General features: G+C 34.4%; 1 protein-coding gene across 1 annotated transcript; it reads right to left on the bottom strand.

Moving 5' to 3' along the window:
* Positions 1 to 438: 438 nt before the first annotated feature.
* LOC128238631 (uncharacterized) lies at positions 439 to 11,130 on the bottom strand. Its single transcript, XM_052954745.1, has 5 exons — positions 11,003 to 11,130; positions 10,708 to 10,836; positions 9,143 to 9,226; positions 4,222 to 4,326; positions 439 to 1,757 (listed from the first exon to the last, which is right to left on the bottom strand). The coding sequence occupies exons 1-5, from the start codon at positions 11,012 to 11,014 to the stop codon at positions 1,692 to 1,694; spliced, it is 396 nt and encodes a 131-aa protein (XP_052810705.1). The 5' UTR covers positions 11,015 to 11,130; the 3' UTR covers positions 439 to 1,691.
* Positions 11,131 to 21,107: the final 9,977 nt, after the last annotated feature.

The raw sequence follows: 21,107 nt of genomic DNA, 5'->3' as shown, positions 1-21,107 counted from the left end.
AATCATGTGTTAAAACTAAGATACCAAAGGCTGGAACCCTTCAGCGAATGTTGATATTTGCTCAAATAACGTCTTTGAAGACAGCGATTTTCATTGGCATTAATAACGCCATTAATGGCTTTGCTGTTGCGTGATTGGTTGTTTGACATTATCATGTGATGTCATCAATGTATTGTTAAGAGGTCAAAATATCCATGACTTTTGTATAAGTCCTTGTGGCCAAGTGGTTATAGCGCTGATTTTCTATTTTTTTTCTTGACTTTACCAGCGTGGGCTTGCACCTCACTAACACCAAAGTATTTTTCATAATATAATTGTTTTTTTGTTTTTTTTTGCAATTTCAATATCATAAAGGAAAGTGTTTTCAGATGCATTACCATGAAAACTTATTTTTGGTCCATAAATATTAATGCATCATCTATTAAAAAAAGACAAACCAACATTTAATTTCTTTATTTCTTGTTAAATGTTGTATTGAAAATATATAAAAAAAACAATGTTTAAAAAAGCACCAGGATATATATGAACACATGTAGGCTACAAATCATTCAGAGATGATAAGGAAGTAATCATCATGGATAGGAACTTAATTCAGCCATCAATTATTTAATTTCACAGTAGGTGACCAAATTTAAAGTTGGTATCATTTGAAAAAAATGTAGATATTACTAAATAAATAGTTGGTAAAGGTAACACAATGAAAATAGTGTTAAAATTTACTTTTTAAGGGCCTAAAAAATAAGCCAAATTCAGGTCTGTTTAAAAAAATAAAATAAAAACTGTGATAATTTATCAAATAAATAATGTATTTCCAGATACTTGTTTTACATATTAATAATCAACAAGCTACAACATAACATATATATACCATCTCAATTCATCAAATGATACCAAGGTCGCCATTCATAAAAAAAATAACAGTATGGCCGATTCCCCCATTAAGATCGCCTGAGATACTTTAAAAGAACAGAAATATTTACAATGTATTCCATACAATCATAGAAGAGACACACAAAATAATTGCAAAAATTGAGGTTAAATAATCGGACAGATTTTTATAGAGTAAGTTATGAATCAATAAGAATCAAAAGAATTGCAGGGAAAAATAATCACACATATGTGAAGAAGGGTTTTAGCCAGGTTGTCAAAAAGGCAGAGTGCTAAAGAATAAGGACAGGGTGTTTAGGGATAAAACAGGACATTGAGTTGGGCAAAGAATAATTAGGAAATTATTAAATATCACAATTTGTTCTGGAATTGTGCTTAAATGAAGAAATAATAGGTTTCAACTGCAATATATGTGAAATTTGTATGAATAATATATTAAGTTGTAATCAAAAGAAAGAAGGCAGGAGGGTGCACATCATGGTCTCCATAAGGGCAGAAGGATGTTACCAAAAAAGGACAGGGTGCAACACCTTTCCATTCCTCTTGAGCTAAAAACCTATGTTAGGATGAAAATATGAATGAATAAGAATTAAAAGAATTGTAAATAATAAATGAACACACTGTGGTTTTAATCAGACAGAGAAAAGCTCTTTATCAGTTATAATCAATATTATTTGAGAATAGACATCCCAGCCTAGCTTACTGCTTAGTCACCACCTTATCACACATTTTAATATATATTGTGTCAATGTCTAGCGATTTATATATTGCACTTTTAATGAACAAATATCTTTGGTAATGGTCTAAGGGAGAAAACTTTTACACATAGATGTTTGGAAACTCCTCTTATTAGGTTCCCTCCCTTGGATCTGAAATGGAGAAAATAATCAATTGACGCAATGTTCAGGGAAAAAGAAACCAGCAACAAACTTCAAACAACGATAAAATAAATGTATTAACAGTCTTACAAAAGAAATTTCAAAAACGTATTGCTAAAATTTAAAACAGGTACCGAGAATAAAGAATAAAAGTAAAAAAGTTCACAAAATATATTCACTGATTCTGGTACAGGTTTTCTGGTATGTCCACACACAAAACTAGCATAGGTAAAAACCACAGTTTGTTTTAATGAATAATAGCCCCGAGCAATGAGACTAGATGATATCAAACAACGAAATACATATTTTAAAGCTGCACTCACAGATTTACCGTTTTTACAACTTTTTTTTATTTTTTGTCTTGGAATGAGCAAATTTTTGCATAAATATCTGCTAACCAGTGATAAAAGACTGCTGACAAAAGATCGAATCGCAGATTTTCATATTTCCATTCCAATATTAATGTTTTATTGCTAAAAACCATTAATTACTAACGGTTTAAGAAAAATGCATAAAACATCAATTTTTGAACTTAAAAATAAAAATCTAAAATATGCGTTCTTATTTTTTGTCAGCAGTCTTATATGACTGGTTTACATGCATTTCTGCATAAATTGGCTCGTTCCAAGACAAAAATAAAAAAAAAAGCGGTAAATCTGTGAGTGCAGCTTAAAAGTAGCAGCTGGTATGGAATCTAAACATGTTACTTATTCATATGACCAACAAGTTATGGAGTAGCGCTGGTGTGGAATCTATGTTTCTGACCCTATGTGCCCCATAAGATATTGGGTAGTGGCCGTTGTGGATTCATATTTCTTACCCTATGTGCCCAACAAGTTGTGGAGTAGCGCTGGTGTCAAATATATGTTTCTGACCCTATGTGCCTAACAAGACCCGTTGTAAGACAGCGCACTCGACTACGCCGCTTTGACTTAAAATACAATAACGATGTAAAAATACCAAGTTTGGTCTATGTATGTCAAACCTAACTAAAATTATTCGATACATAAGGTGACTTTGATGCTGCCCTCCCACCAGCCCGCCCAAACAATGACGCAAGTCGTTCAAACAACTTGATTTCCCATTATGAAAATGTGGTTAAGAATATACCAATATGCCTTTCAAAGGAAATTTAAAAAAAAAAAAATCAAGGGCCATAATTTGTATTTAGGCTTAAACGGAGTTATGTTTCTTGTTTTAAGATGGTCGTAAATAATTTTGAATTTATTGAGTGCATTTAATGAACGATATAGAAGTTTTTTTATTAAAATCCATTAACTATTACTTGCCTAAAACTTTAACCTAAGTCAATCAGGGGCCATAACTTGTATTAAGGATATGTAACCTCATTGGGTGATAGTCCTGAACAACTGTGTGAAGTATTAAGTCAATTGAATGAAGGGTATAGAAGTTATTAAACAATATCCCAACCTGCCCTAAAACTTTAACCTAAGTTCCATAGTCAATCAGGAGCCATAATTTGTATTAAAGGTAATATGGAGTTATCTAACCTCATTATGTGATGGCTCTGAACATCTGTGTGAAGTATTAAGTCAATTGAATAAATGGTATTGGAGTTTTAAGTGAGAATCCCAACTTGCCCTAAAACTTTAACCTGCCCTAAAACTTTAACCTAAGTCAATCAAGGGCCATAACTTGTATTTAGGATAATATGGAGTTATGTAACCTCATTGTGTGATGGTCCTGAACAACTGTGTGAAGTATTAAGTCAATTGAACAAAGGATATATAAGTTATTAATAAATATTCCAACTTGCCCTAAAACTTTAACCCAAGTTCCACAGTCAATCAGGGGCCATAATCTGTGTAAAGAATAATATGGAGTTATCTAACCTCATCATGTGATGGCCCTGAACAACTGCGTGAAGTATTAAGTCAATTGAATGTAGGGTATTGGACTTATAAGTGAAAATCCCAACTTGCCCTAAAACTTTAACCGGACGCCGACGCCGACGCTGGGGCGAGTAGTATAGCCCACCTATTCTTCGAACAGTCAAGCTAATAAGTTATGGATAAGCGGCCGGTGTGAAATCTATGTTACTAACCCTATGTGCCCCATAAATGATTGAGTAGCTGCTGGTGTGAATTCTGTTTCTCACCCTATGTGCCCCATAAGTAATGGGGCAGTAGCCGGTGTCGAATCTGTATTTCTTACCCTATGTGCCCCACATGTTATGGGGTAGTGGCCAGTGTGGAATCTGTGTTACTTACCCAATGTGCCCCACAAGTTATGGGGTAGTGGCTAGTATAGAATCTATGTTTCTTACCCAATGTGCCCCATAAGTTATGGGGAAACGGCCGATGTGAAAACTGTTTTACTTACCCTATGTGCCTTATAAGTTATGGGGTAGCAGCCGGTGTGGAATCTGTCTTACTTACCCTATGTGCCTTATAAGTTATGGGGTAGCGGCCGATATGGAATCTGTCTTACTTACCCTATGTGCCTTATATGTTATGGGGTAGCGGCCGGTGTGGAATCTGTTACAGTGTATCTGGGCGGTCTCTTGCTGTTCTCGGGGTGGGTTGCACTTGTGAAAATTCTGACAATCAAGGAAATATCTTAAATTAGAGTTATGGAACTTAATACATAACTTAAACAAAGGAAATTTTGACAATCAAGTGTATGTTTTAAATAAGAAGTTATGAAACTTAACACATAACTTAAACAAGAGATGTTTGTCAAACATTATGCCCCCCCTGAGCGCCATGTTGTCAGGATTATATGGACAATTGAATGAAATATGCATGGACCGAAATGACAGCTGATTTGTTGCTGTTTTAAGATTATGACCATTAAAGTGTGAGGATAAAGTGTGTTATGACTGTCATGACCTTTGACTCTATGAACTCAAAATCCAGAGTCATCAGCTGGTCACCAGAAACCTAAATGTCAAGCTTGAGGGCCATGGGTGCAGGCATTGTCAAGTTATCACAAGACAAGTTTTTTTCGTTCAAGGTCACTGTGACCTTGACCTTTGACCCGATGACCCCTAAATCATAAGGGGTCATCTACAAGTCAGATGCAACTCCCAAGTCAAGTTTGAAGGCCATGGGTTCAGGCATTGTTGAGTTATCACTCGGACAACCTTTTACCATTCAAGATCACTGTCACCTTGACCTTTGGCTCTATGAATCCTAAAATCAATAAGGGTGATCTACTGGTCAGGCTTAACATCCATGTCAAGTTCAATGATCATAGGTTCTGGCATTGTTGAGATATCAGTGGGGGAAGATTTGTTAACTTTTTTGTGTTAAAGGTTACTGTGACATTGACCATGGCCTGATGACCCCCAAAGCTGATAGGGGTCATCTACTGGGCAGGCCCAACCTTCATGTCAAGTTTGTTAATCATAGGTCCAAGAATTGTCGAGTTTGCTTTCAAAGTCACTGTGACCTTGACCTTTGACCCCTAAAATCAATAGGGGTCATCTAATGGTCAGGCCCAACCTCCATGTCAAGTTTGAGGGCCATGGGTGCAGGCATTGTTGAGTTATCACTTGGACAACCTTTTATCATTCAAGGTCACTGTGACTTTGACCTTTGGCCCAATGACCCCTAAAATTAATAGGGACAATCTTCTGGCCAGGCTCAACCTCCAAATCAAGTTTGAGGGCCATGGGTGCAGCCATTGTCAAGTTATCACTCGGATAACCTTTTACCATTCCAGGTCACTGTGACCTTGACCTTTGGCCCAATGACTCCTTAAATCAATAGGGACCACCTTCTGGCCAGGCCCAACCGCAAAGTCAAGTTTGAGGGCCATGGGTGCAGGCATTGTCGAGTTATCACTCGGACAACCTTTTACCATTCCAGGTCACTGTGACCTTGACCTTTGGCCAGATGACCCCCAAAAACCATAGGGGTCATCTCCTGGTCAGGCCAATTCTCCAAGTCAAGTTTGAGGGCCATGGGTGCAGGCATTGTTGAGTTATCAATCGGACAACCTTTCACCATTAAAGGTCACTGTGACCTTGACCGTTGGCCCAATGACCCCCAAAAACCATAGGGGTCATCTCCTGGTCATGCCAATTCTCCAAGTCAAGTTTGAGGGCCATGGGTGCAGGCATTGTTGAGTTATCAATCGGACAACCTTTCACCATTCCAGATCACTGTGACCTTGACCTTTGGCCCAATGAACCCCAAAAACCATAGGGGTCATCTCCTGGTCAGGCCAATTCTCCAAGTCAAGTTGGAGGGCCATGGGTGCAGGCATTGTTGAGTTATCAATCGGACAACCTTTTACCATTAAAGGTCACTGTGACCTTGACCTTTGGCCCAATGACCCCCAAAAACAATAGGGGTCATCTACTGGTCAGGCCTAACCTCCAAGTCAAGTTTCAGGGCCATGGGTGCAGGCATTGTCGAGTTATCACTCGAACAACCTTTTACCATTCAAGGTCACTGTGACCTTGACCTTTGACCCATTGAGCGCCAAAAACAATAGGGGTCAGCTACTGGTCAGGCCCAACCTCCAAGTCAAGTTTGAGGGCCATGGGTGCAGGCATTGTCTTGTTATCACTCGGACAACCTTTTACCATTCAAGGTCACTGTGACCTTGACCTTTGGCCTGATGACCCCCAAAAACAATAGGGGTCATCTACTGGTCAGGCCCAACCTCCATGTCAAGTTTGAGGGCCATGGGTGCAGGCATTGTTGAGTTATCACTCGGACAAGCTTTAAAATTATTTTACCATTAAAGGTCACTGTGACCTTGACCTTTGACCCGATGACCCCCAAAATCAATAGGGGTCATCTACTGGTCAGGCCCAGCCTTCATGTGAAGTTTGATGACCATACGTCCAGGAATTGTTGAGTTATCACTCGGACAAGCTTTGGTCTACCGACGGACCGACCGACCGACCGACCGACATACCGACATGCCTGTGCAAAGCAATATACCCCTCTTCTTCGAAGGGGGGCATAACAAGAAAAATGCTTACAACCAAGGCAATAATTTCAATAAGAGTTATGGAACATAATAAACAACTTAAAACAGGGAAACTCTGACAATCAATTTAATATTTTGAATAAGACAGTTATGAAATTTAGTACATAACTGAAACAAGGATAATTCTGACAAGCAAGTGAAAATTTTGAACAAGAGTTATGATATTATATCAGAAGTGCAGCAGAGAAAGCACAAACCCTCATCGGCATTTCTTTCAGTTAAACAAGGGGCATAACTTCACCTTTATTTAAGCCAGAGTTTTGGGACTTGATTTACACATCCTTTTTGTTTCTGGCAACATGAGTTTTAAGTATTTGCTCGAGTATAATGTTGATGCTGCTGACACCATTTTATGAAAATAATTTTTCCTCTCCCTCCCCCCAAACAAACGTCATGCCTGTAACTACATGTTTGAGATTGACTTCCTGAAATTGTATTGATGACATACATGCATCAATTAAATGAATCTACATTTAAATCTAAAAAACATACAATGTATCACATTCATTAGATAAGAGTCTACAGTTCTTCAACAGAAGTGTATTGCAATGGTGCATTGTTGTATATAAAATTTGAAATATTGTAAAAATAAATGTACTGTAAGCTCTTCCATATTTCTAAGACGATCAAGACACAAAACTCTATAGTTTTAGTTTGAGAAATGGCACCTAATGTGACATGCAACATGTATGCCAATTTTGTATGTACCAAGTTTAATGTTATTGATTTAAATGTTTTTAAAGTGACTCCATGACATTTAAAAGAGTTACACATGTAGACATCACCAAAATGTGTGAAAATTTAAACAAAATGCTTTTTTAAATGATAAAACATTATGCCAAAAGATCAATTTAGATTTCTATCAATAAATGGGACAAAAAATCATTTTTAGGGATGGCAACGAGTACCCGAGTACTCGAGTACTCGATCGAACGTCCGAGTACTCGAGTACCAAATCACTACTCGAGTACTCGGAAAAAAAAATCTATAAAAATCACCAAATACACGTTTTACAGAAAAAATATCAGATCTGGTTAGTTGCCAAGAGGACAATAAACGGTCCCTCTAATCCCCGCTGTGTACACAATTGACCTCAATCAATTAGTTGAGAGTTGTTGTGATAGTTGCAAACTGTCAACAAAGGAACCCTATTTCAAATTAGCACTGATGTCAAGTAGCGAAGTTATGATAGTGGTACTTTCACCTACACAATTCTATTGTATACCAATTAGAGACCTTTCATCAAACAATGGACGCTAACGAGCAAGTATCGACCGTTACGAAAATTTATTGATTTCTTAACGGGCGTATTTTAACTATTTTTGCAATGATTATCACAATTGATTGGTTGATATTTTAAATCAAGATTTATGAATATTAATGAGGTCAACAACAATTACACAGTACGAAAAACTATCATTTAAAAATTAAATTATAGAGTGAACAACTGAACTTCGTATTGAATTTCGTTCACTATTTTTATGCATGCTTTTAATTTTCGTTCATTGCAATTCTGATTGTTGTTCATTTCTGCAGTGCATACTTGTATAAAATGAAACGAATAAGACAAATTAAAAGCCTGAAACAACATTTGTTTTCTTTTTATATCATTTTTTGTTAAAATACGTAATGAAAGTTTACTTTAAAGGTGAAAATGACCAATAATACGACCAACGCACAATATACGTCATTAACGATACATGTATACACAATCTTGTCTTTGCGAACACATATTAAATTTTTCCGAGTAATCGAGTACCCGAGTACTCGATCGAACGATCGTCCGAGTACTCGAGTATTAATTTTACTACTCGTTGCCATCCCTAAAAAAATGCTCTTTTTGCCGAAAAGCATTCGTATCATGGTAGCTTATTTGCATTAACAAGTTATGTTTAAATAACTGATGTTCAGTGTAAAAAATAAATAATTCAAAAAGAAAAAAAAAATGCTGCCAATAAAATATTTGAGTCCAATATTAGCTTTGTGTCACAACAACTTTTATTTCCTTTACATTTAAAACACAAAATACAGCAGACAAAATAAAAACAGTACAAATAGAGACAAGAGCTCCACATAGCGAACACCAATGCTTGTTTCCAAAGGGGGGCATAACTCAACAATTATGAAAGCCAAAGTTAAGGGCCTTGTTTATGTATATATATGTATTGTTTCCAGCAACATCTTTACCAAGTTTCATTTGAATATCTTGGACATATTTTTATTTATATGTATAACCAAGGTTAAAAGTTATTACACAAAGATGAATGAATGTTTTTCTATTCATACTCAAGGCCAAAAGTTAATACACAAAGACGCCAATGACACCGAGACTATGACAGTATTTCATTTTCTTCTATTAAAAGACTTGTGTGCTAAAAAAACAACAGCAAAAAATCATATTATACTACCTTGCACTGTTCTGATGCCATGGCCATGTAGTGTAACATATTTCCAAATGCCTCATCCAAGCTGGTATGCATATGGCGTTCATCCTAAATTGAAAACAGAAAATTGAGCAGAGCTGATCAAACATTTTTACATGATAGTAATCTGAAATATACATGTATAGCAGTGAATGTTGTTTCAAGAGGTTGTCCTTTAAAACTTAAGTACCCTAGACTCAAATATTTAATTTTGGATGCCTTGTGATTCGATATTCATTTAAAGGGATTTGTTTAAAGCTATTTAAAAAAATATGAACATTAATTTTGTTTGGCCTTCAAAGATTGCCAAAAAAGGTCATTTACGTCCAATTTTAGTTGAATATACAGAGCAAATCCTGAAATATACAAAATGTTATAACTTTATCTATGATGAACTTTCTGTCAGTTATTTTACATATCATCAGAAAGCAAATACATGTACCTTTTAAATGATACCAAAATAAAATGGGATAGACAAGCATCAAAATATAACATTGAAATCAGCAGTATTTCCCATTTTGACAAATTTACAAAACTCCTGAAATTTTATTCTATGACTCAGTTCAAAGATTTTAATGATGAAAATTTCACAGGATAATTTTGTTTCCGTATATGAGAAATAATCGTTCCACAAATTGACAAATGTTTCCCGATTGGGAAACATAGAAAGGGAATCCCCTTGATTCTGGGTCCCCAAGGCAGGTTTTATAAAGGCAACCTTGTTTTTAACAGGTTGTTTAATAGCCCCTTCCCCTTGGAAAATAAGCTTAGTTTTTGCCCTAAAAATATAAATTTGCGTCCAGTATTTAAGACATTTCTGAGCGATAAATTTACTGCTTTAAGATATTTTACTCCATTTGTCCCCAAAATGTTTGAAAAAGTACTGGTAGACTCTGAGAATATTTCCCCATAACAAAGAAAAAGGCTTTTTCCCTTACGAAAAGGATTTCTCCATAACTTATATTTAATATCAAATCGTTAACCATGCATATGATATATGAAATAAAATCTCCCTTTTCACTCAAACTCAGTGATTTTTCCCCCTTTTCAAAGGCCCCAGGCCCTTACCCCTTTTGCAGAAAAAAACCTGCATGGTTACCACAAGGTAAGATAAAAAAGCTAAGATATTTTTTAGCAATATCAAAAGCAACATAAGCCCTGAAGAGTTTTTATAGTGGTAGTCGATATAAACAGCCACTTCAGAGTCTTTGAGTTTGACAATTTTTGTTTGGGCGACTCTACGCTGTTAAGGGATGACATTATGAATGTCCAAATGTTAAAAATGTTCCCTCAACACATGTTATTGTGGCAAATATAATTATATACATTTTTTTAAATCTGCTAGATTCATGTTCATGAAATTAAGACCATTATTTATCATTATTGCTTGACAACTTCTACTCATCTACAAAGCTCCCTATGGGGATCATACCCTGGAGCCTTTGATCGCGAACCACTTGGCCATCGCCAAAACCTTTTTTAGAGGGATATTGAATCATTGGAATTTCAGATTACATTCTTACACATTTTGCACAGTTACTGTTTTATACCTTTTCTGCATTTTGCACTGGCAGAGGTTTCGGCCATTCAACTTTCCTGTTCAAAGCCCTGGAATATGTGCTCTGACCAACCGCTGTAGCCCGCTCTAGAGTGTTAAAGGACCAACCATCTCCAATGGGCTTCAATAAAAGATTAATAAATCACATACATTTATTTAATATCTGATCACTTTATGACATCAATTATAAATTAAAACAGGTTTTTTGACAAAACAACAACATTTTGTAGAAATGCCAACTAAACCCTTCTCTTGAGATATAATGAGCACAAAAGATTGGCATTTACCTTCAAATCCATTTTAATACGGCATATTGAAGAACAAACATATATTGACCTTTCAAAATAACGATTTAACTGAATTTATTTTGTGTGGAAAATTAAAAAAAATCAACTGTCAAATTTGAAATTTTGTTAATTCGTAGATTTCGCAAATATTAAGTCATATCGTCATATACGCATCCGGGAATAGGTTCTAAATAATCTTCAATACCAGATTCGGATCAATCTCGATTTCTTTGAAGATAATCGTCATAACAAACATGATCCCGCCAAGATGAAAAAAAGTATTTCGGTTCATCACATTGCATTAGGAGCCAAGACCTGAAATATTACAAAAAAATGCCCTAAGTGATATACACACTACATTTTTAACTGATCTGGTGTAACAACAGTGTAACAACAGTTTAATTGTTCTTAAGAAATCAAGACAACGAATACACCAAACTACAGTGGCTTGTGGTTAGACGAGATGTTAAGAGCTTTTTGTACTCTTGCAATGAGTTTAAAAGAATATTTTATTTACCGTTACACATAAATATTTACTAGAAGTGCATCAAGTTATCATTTACAAAACATTCGATTTGATTGGGTCCTTAATCATCTGAAACTGTTGTTCGATTTTAGGTTGTCGTGTTAACGCAGTAGCATCAGCGCTCGCTTATCACCATGGCACTCCGGCTTTAATTCCCGCTCTGACTTCCCCAATAATACAAGACTCCATCTTAACTCTAAGTCAACAATATTGATTATTATTATTAATTTTGCAATGATTTCTTTCACACTCGATGTAAAAAAAAATAAGTTTTAAATTTTAAAATAAACATGAACATATGTACTGTGTGTAAATGGTTAAAAATCTGTAATTGAGGTTAGGAACAGAGGACCAATAATAACTATTTTTGTAAAATACCATCAAAATACGTGGCTCAGAGAGGCAATGGATATAATAATAATAATAATAATATAAGATATACTTTTCACGATGACACAAATAGATTTTATCGATCAATGGAAGCCGTTTAAAACAAAAACTGTTCAAACATTGTCATATGCCCTATATATCACAACTAAACATAGGCGTTGACGCTGTTCAGCTAATGCCCACAGGTTATGGTCAACACTTTACATGCATTACTGTGACAGTTTGGGGTAAAGCAACACTATATGCATCCCACGCTTTTAAGTAGGGGCGTTATAATTTGTTACGTTCTTAAAGTCAAACACAAAGTTTAAAAACCCCGCATACTATACGGTCCTCTAACATCGTTTGGAGGGTTTTGCTTTAAAGCCATGACAAAGGATTTTGTGGTTCCTTTTTCACAAGAATTAAGGCCCTTTTTTCTCTGCATAGTGTAAAATGTGTGTGTGTCAAATTCCTCATATGCCTTTTGGAGTATTTGCTTGAAACTTTCATAAATTTATGATTAGGGAGATCTTGCTTGACTGTGTAGATTACCGTAAAGGATTTCTATTTCAATCAGGATTATGGCCCTTTGTTATTTATTTATCCGTATAGAAATTAGGGAACGAACATTATTCAGATTATTTGCTTCACTGCGTCCATGTTCATCATAAGTATGGGCCTTTATTATTTTTCTTAGTTGAGCATGCTTTTCTCTGAAGGGATCTGTTACGTCATTGGCGTTGCACTTTGCAAAATTATTCAAATTTTTAACATAAATATTGTGATAATGTGTATAAAAATATCAATAATGTTGTCAATATGTCGGTATTATATGTAAAGGTTTTAAATGAGTTGGTCATATATAGATATGTATTTCAATATACATGTATACACTTATTCACCGTTTATTAATACAGCCTTAAGGTTCATGCTGAATGTTACATACAGTTTTGAGGCAAAGAATATAAAAATAATATTGATTGATAAAAAATAAAGATATATATTTTTCTGTATGTATCAAAGAACTACACATTAAAGTTTGATCACTACAGTTTATGATGCAATAAAAAACACAACATGTTATATCGCGGACTCCAAACTCTTTAACCAGCCCAACTGCGTTCATAACCTGATAATAACATCATTCACGCAATTAATCCCTTAATTATTCAAACATGTAATGATTGTCATTGGTAAATGACAAAATAGTAATTAATTCCTGTCAATTATTATGGTGAGAAATATGATATTTGACCTCCAACTAAAGCGTATTGATGAAAGCATTAAGAACATTTGATAACAAAACACTAAATAGACATTGAGTTTGATGTATTGAAACAATACAACTGTAGGCCATCACGTTTAATAATATGCCATTGTAAAACTTCATTATAATAAATTAAATAATTCATGTCCATGACTCACATATAACTAAGACTGTTTGAGTGACTCTTAACCTAATTGAATACTTAAATAGCATAAAGTTCTAAACACATCTTTCATTCAATTCGACGTTCACCATTTACACATTTTAAGAATGAAGCTTTAACAATGGTTAGTTTTGAGACCTAATTTCGGTTTTCAATTAAGTGCAATTAATTACAAGCGATCCCATTAGCGTAACTTATAAGAGAACGACCTAACCCACAATAAAATAAACATAAAACAAGTTCGTAACAGGTTAACATCTTTGCCTTTGGCGCAATACCTTTCAAGCCTTTGGGTTCTTCATTGAGGTATACACATTTGCCTTAATCCTCCATAATTTGTCAACTGTCAGTACTAATAGGTAAAAACAAACTTTACCATTTGTATATGTACACAATCTCTTTGATATAGAAATGGTATTGAAATTCGCCCTTTATACAAAAATAATTGTGCATTTGTGAGCATTATTGCAAGTGTTAAGAAAGTGCGATAAACAAATTTCATAGATGAACAGCGATTATTTAACATTTGTGTACATTGTGTTCCATTACCATGTACTGCTTAAACCTCTGTGATGTACAAAAGATTTCCGAAGTTTAAATAAACACAATAAATCAAAAGAACGCATTATAAATACAGTGAAAGGACAAATAACCGAGGATGAAGACTTTATTAAACATTTGGTTATATCTTGAGAGCGAATAAAATATCACTTAAAGTAGAATTAAAGCCACTGACAAGTTTGTTGGTGAAAACAAACAAAACTCCGGGATTTAAGATAAGACCGCGTCAAATTACCAGTGTTATCATTTCTGCATGCAAGATGCATTTAAATACCAGTTTATTTTGTAAAACTTCGTTTTGAATGAGTGAAAGTAATTGAAAGTTGTTTATACACATCTTTTGTTCATACTTGGCACGGATACTTGAGATTGTGATAAGTAAGCTGTGGACATTGTCGATCGATGAGAATAAATCCCAACGATGAAATATTAATACCATTTTCAAAGCGAATTGCTCTCCAATGGAAATATCAATTTGAAGCAAGTTGTACAGATATAGTAATATAATCAAAATAAACGTTTGAATAAAGAAACATGTGAAACACAATACAAAAATGAAGACGAAAATAAATTTTGAGGAGTAAAAAAACGTACAACAATACATAATTATATACTATGCATTTGCTATCTTGTGATAATGAGCTCAGACAAACGGGGATATGTTAAGGGTTTCACACAAGGGACACTTAAAATGACTCCAGAAATGAACAGGGCCATACAGCGCCATGAGCGAAATGAAGCATATGATTACTGGAAAGCCGGATTTTCAGGAATAAACACTTCGCCAACACCTTCGCCCGACAGGCGGCCAACGTTTCAGAAAATGACTCAAATAAACCTTAATTTCCCTGGAATATTTTTACCGAAGGTCGGCAGATCTAGCTGCAAGGAAAAGGATAATTCTATCAATATTTCTTACCCCTCACCATTTACCTTTTCTCGATCAAAGTCTACGATGACATCTGCGACTCCAAAACGAAAACAAACTGACAACGATGGAGGGCGAAATCGGGCGGATCAGGACTTGACATGTATGCAATTTTCTGATACCCTAATGGCATATACCGGCCCGCATTTCTCGGGATTGGGAATATTTCGCAACCCTCTTCGGATGTCACATCTTAAGTACAGTGTTGACAATTTAAGTGATGACGACCCTGATGACAATGAACACATAAACAAGGATAATAAATTTCAAAGCGTATCTGGCTGTGGTGTTCAAGACAGTGAGAGTGAAGCTAGTGAAACAAGTGGAACAAATGTGCAATACTCTATTGACAATGGAATTAAATCTTCTTATAGACTTTCAAGTCCCAAACCGCACAAATCTATTCTAAAAAACAAAACGTGCAGGTATGCAGCTGCAAAAAAGGGTCTGAATGCAGAATCTAGCCTGGATAAATCAAACATATCCAATGCTAGTCCCTACCATCTTGCTCCACAAAGAGAAGGCATTGTTCCGTCAGCTACAGCGTATTCCAGACAAAGTTCTAAAGTTACACTAGATTTAATTCGACCAAGACTGAATAACGGATATACATTCAATAGTTTACGAAGGAGATACCCAAGTGCGCACAGTAATACGAACAATTCCGATCACAGCAGATTATTGACAGATATTGCGAATGAAATAAATGAACGAAAACGCATAGTACGTTTCAAAGCATCACATCAAGTTCTTGAATACACACCATGCAGTCCTGTTTCACAGTAATACAATGGAATTTGATAGACAATAGTGTGAATCATCAGATAGACGCTTTAGAATTTGGTCGTATTCATTATACATCTCATGTCTATCCAAAACATTACTCTTTTTTCTAACTTAAAGATGCACTCTAACTCCCAAATAAGGTTTACAACAAATAATAATATTGTTTAAATATTCCAAAAAGGATGAATAAATGTCAAAAACAATGGTTCTTATGAGGGATATCAAGTTAAATTTGAAAGGAATGAGCATAAAACACGGTGTTTCTACCTTATGAGACTATAGTAGGCCACAGTAAATATTTTAGCATTCACCAATCATCAATATTTTGACGCTTTCTGCTGTTAAATCCACGGTTACAATCTTGTTATCAGTAGTTTTTATTTTCCATAAATGCATTATTTAGTAAGTAGTTTAAGGTTTATCAGTCAAAATTTATGTTTAATATACATGTGTTTGTATTGATTTTGAATAAGAGTGTCGCTTTAAGTATCTCAATAGTCATGATAAAATTCTGATATAATAAATCGCAAGTTTCTTAAAGACCGGATTGATATTGGCTCTGTATAATATGCCCTTTTTAGGTCTAAGTATACGTTTTTAAGTTTAACTTAAGTTATGAACATGTTCAATGAATACCGACCAAGAACATCCTATTGATTTGAATACTCTAGGAATAAAGAGGATATATTTTTTGGTCTTTTTTGTGTGAAAAAACCCTATTGTTATTGCTATATTTAATATTAGTGTTAAATAAATTATTTGTGGAGTATGTTCAAATAAAACTAATATGAAAAACAGCATTTGTGTACATATCTCCTCGTATATTTGAAACGAGAAAAGCAAATGGAATAAATAGTTATACGGCCAAGACACAGACGTAGATACAAAATATCTATATTATACAGAATAACACTATTTTTCGATGTTTCGTATAAATGAAACATAATATTTGAATTAGCAAAAATTGTTATGTATAAAGTTATAAAAAATAAAAGTAAACCAAGATAAGGAGAAGTTTTCAACGTTCGGAGTCTTTCCTCTCGGTATACCATATAACAACAGAAATGAATCTGCAATATTGTAAATAACGTTAATATGTTCACAAGATATTCTTAAACTTTACTTTGTTAACTTGACTAGGCAAGTTTGATTTTATACAATGTTTCCTATGCACATCTCAATATATACAGAACAGAAAATAGGAATATTATATCAGGATTCAACAATGTTCTGTGTATATAATTAACATTAAAGCTCTTCTCTGATAATAGTAAAGCATCTACCTCTCTCAATTTCCAAATTATGGGAGGATAATCTAAATCGGGACAATTTGTGATTAAATATAATAATAGCAATACAATCTTGATATTTCGCGTACTGACATTCACATTGTTACTGTCACTGTTATACTCCTTTTGTGGCTTATTAGGCATTATTTTATCCCATTGTTGAAAATACCGATACCCCAATCGTTTCAATAGGCTAGGTATATTATTAAGATTAATATTAAAATCATAGAAACAATTTCAACAGCTAATATTATCATAGACGTCTTAAACAGATAAACACCAAAAAAGTTCACTACTACAAATATTAAACTTCTATTGCCATTTTTGTCGTTATAAATATTGCATTGTTCAATATACGCTGTACATACGTGAGTCTGGCTTTTGTATTATCTTAGCCCAAAAGGCCAATGCTCTTTGGTAACATCTAACAGATAATGGAAACCTACCAAGCTCGCAGAAAAAGCTTCTTTTAAAAGTCCAGGTGGCGAAATCATAAGAGCAATTTACAAAACGTTAAGTGCAGCTTGTCAGCGCCGTTTGTGTTGTAAATCCTCCACAAATGATAAGGAATCATGTGCTGATGACCGTAAACGTGTCCATTTCAACAAGGATTATGGCCTTTTGTTATCTTTATTCTGTAAAGAAGTTATTGAAACAATATTGCGTGTCGAATTTTACATTCTATAGAGGATTTGCTTCAAACTTTAATATTTGACTAAGTATATGTAGAGTGATATTTTTTCTGTGTCCATTTTGAGCAGAGTTATGGACCTTTGTTATTGTTCTATGCATATAGTAAACTAGAGTGTGTCAAATTCTTCACACCTCTTTTTAAAAGATTTGCTTCAACCTTTCAAAGATTGGCAGGCATCATTCACAAGATGATCATGAATGAAGCCTCATGTGATGTGTACATTTGAGGAGAGGAATTAGCGTTCAAATTGATGTATTTCTCTTTAAAAGTAAGTCTTTAGTGTGTTGAACTTTTCTTCCTCCATTCGGAGACCAAAGTTAATCATGCATTATGTGTAGGTGATCACAAGGATATCGTTTTGTGCCGCGTCCATTTTGACCAGCTGACCGACCCTGATTGTTGTTAAAGAGTTATATGTGGTCTACCCGCGCCACCTAGCTGCATTACGCCTGATATCTAAATACCAAAAAGGGCCATAAATTTTAAGTGAGTTTAATTCCCAGTCACATTGATAATGCCCTATGATAGTTTTTAAGTAATAGTCCCACTTATTATTACATTCCAATTTATCATTTTGTGAATGATTCGAGGGTGTGATTTTTTTATTACATGCAAATTTACCCCCATAGCCAACCTATGTGGACTGACTAAGTTAAAGATCGTTGCGTTACAGAAAATAATAAAAGGGAAGCGTATTATAAACCGGCGGTTCTTATTGGTTGATCTTGTTTTATAGACATTTGCGCTCTGCGAGAGAGGAAAGAAACTGGTTCTGAACCTTTTATGCTCTTCGAAGGAAGATCATTAATTTCGTCGGTCCGTCCTTCAGCCCGCGCGGTACAAAACTACTGATGGGATTGTCCGGAGCATAACTCCTTGGAGATTTGACTTAAAACTTGCAGATATACCTTACTGAGCTGAAGTATATGCATAAGAGCCATGTCATTTGTGTGTTTCGTAATATTTCCCTTTGTTCATTTTCATACTAAATTTCTGTTCGGAGTATCACTCCAGAAGTTGTTAAAGTAAGGACTTCGACTTCTTACACTGATAGGTGTTTTAAGGTGGAGTGCAGAGCACAATATCAATAATTCTGTTTTAGTATTTTAACAGTTATAGCCTTTTGTTCATTTTAATAATTATCTTTTGCCTTCTCTGCCAAATTGGTTGTGTGTGCTCTTTTATTCCTCAAATGATATGAATAATTTCAAAATCATTTCCCCGAATCCTCTCAACATTGAAATGAAGCCTTTGTGATCGTGCTTCTGTCCATGACCAACTTCCTTGCCATATGTATAACTGGTAGTTAAAAAAACCCCAAAACTTTCCTGGTCTTGGTTTTGGGTCGATTTGGTGTTCGTGTTTACAAAGAACAGAATATTATGGCATGTCAGGGAAGCGATGTTTTAGTTGGGGCTTTAAACAAAAGCTTCACAGACTTGCATGTCATGAAAAAATAGGCTGCTTTGTTTTGTCAATGTTATACGACTGCTGAATATCCTTTCAAACAGGGTGTGTCTTGGCATTTTTTTACGTCTTTAATAAAGAAGCCTATCTTCATTTTAATATAAACTTATACTTGTTGTTTTTCCTCACCTGTCTTATTCGGCCACAAAGTAACTTAATTTCGTTCTGTTCGAGCTTAATCAAAAGTGCTACTTCATCTTTATCTTAATGCCTATCATCAAATATAGGATACTACCTTGGCCTTTCATATAAAAAAGAAAGTTGAAAAGGTAAGATATATTGTTCATTATTGTTGATCGTAAGAGCTTCACAACCCTATCATTTATACAAATGCTCCTGTAAGTTAGGATAATTAAATAGCACGTTTCTAAGTTACGCATGGCTCGTTTGTTTGTTAAGCAAAATGGTGATGTGCGCTTTTACGTAAGTATGGCTCTTAGTTTTTTTTCTATTTATAACATAAGAATATGGTGAACAAAGCATGTGTGTGCTAATTCACAATGCGTATATCAAACTTGAACATTCAAGCCTGTGAAGGAGCATATTTCTGAAAGACTATACAATGATATTAATCGTTATAAAGATATCCTTAGATTAAATTACTGGAATTATTGAAAATGAAAATTTTGGCATTTGTTTCTTTTGAAGCATCATCAATTTGCAAATACCATTAATACAACCATTTTTATTGAAACATTCAACCGAATCACTTAGTGTAATTATTAAGTGTTCAGAAACATTTTATAAATAATAAACATGTTATTAGGAATGATAATATAAACAAGACCGTTTATTCTCACAACACCCATAAAGGATGAGTCATTAAAAGTGAGAAATATGAAATATGTTATGTTTATGCATGTATAAGAAGCAGAAATAATGCAATGCCAGTACAGTGACCTTGAACCTTGTTCTAACATAGGCTCTGCACAATCTCATTTTCTTCTAATTTGTCTCTACAAAAATATAATGAAAAATGCAGGGACATGCCCAGTAGTCGAAAATTCAAAAATAAACATAATAATTTGAGATTATGTTCTGTTAATATATGTTTTGCTAAGTAAAATCGGAAATTACAGGGACAAGCCAATTATTTTAAGATTTAACCCAAAGACAAAAATAGCGATGCCAAACCAACACTAAAGAAAAGACAGAACAACGACGCTACAACAAACTTGGATCAATGTCATTGGTAAATGTATTTATTTATTATTATGTCGAAGTATATGTACTTTTCTAAGTGCAACTTACGCTTATTGCTTGAGGGATTAAGAAAAATCGGTAAAACACTAGAAAGACATTTAGACATATGCCATTATACAGCTTTTTAAACATGCACTTTTTTATTATAAATACAAATAATGCGTGTCCAAGAAAATACAGCTAACGACTGTGTAACTCTTAACCATGATTAAATTGTTAAATAACATAAAGTTGGAAAGAGATCTAGCTTTTCAAATCGACATTCATCCTTTACAAACTCAAGGGTTAACTTTGACAATGGTAAGTTATGAGACCTAATTTTGGTTTTCAATTAAGTGCAATTAATTATAAGCCATCCCATTAGCATTATTTATAAAAGAACGAAGGCTTAGCCAACAATAAAATAAACATTAAGCAAGGGCGTAACAGGTAAATATATTTGCCTTTGGCGCAAGATTTTTCTTTGGGAATATTCTACATTTTTTTCAATGATGTATACATATTTGCCTTAACCTCAATCATTGGCCAACTTTATGAACTAACAGGTAATACAAACTGTATACTACTGTATATGTACACAATCCATTTGATACTGTAGTGCTATTGAACTTCCCTCTTTATACGATAATAATTGTGCATTTGTGAGCATTAAAGCAATCTTTAGAAAGTGAGATAAACAAATTTCATAGATGAACAGCGATTATTTTACATTTGTGTACTTAGCGTTTCACTACCATCTACCACTAAAACCTTTGTGATTTATAAAAAAGATTTTCGTAGTTTAAATAAACACAAACAAATCAAACGAACGCATTTAAAATACAGTGAAATAACAAAAAACCGAGGATG

Source organism: Mya arenaria, chromosome 6 (genome assembly GCF_026914265.1).
Source record: "Mya arenaria isolate MELC-2E11 chromosome 6, ASM2691426v1".
Lineage (NCBI taxonomy): Eukaryota > Metazoa > Mollusca > Bivalvia > Myida > Myidae > Mya > Mya arenaria.
The sequence above is the reverse complement of the archived record's forward strand: the minus strand, read 5'-3'. Positions and strand labels throughout refer to the sequence as shown.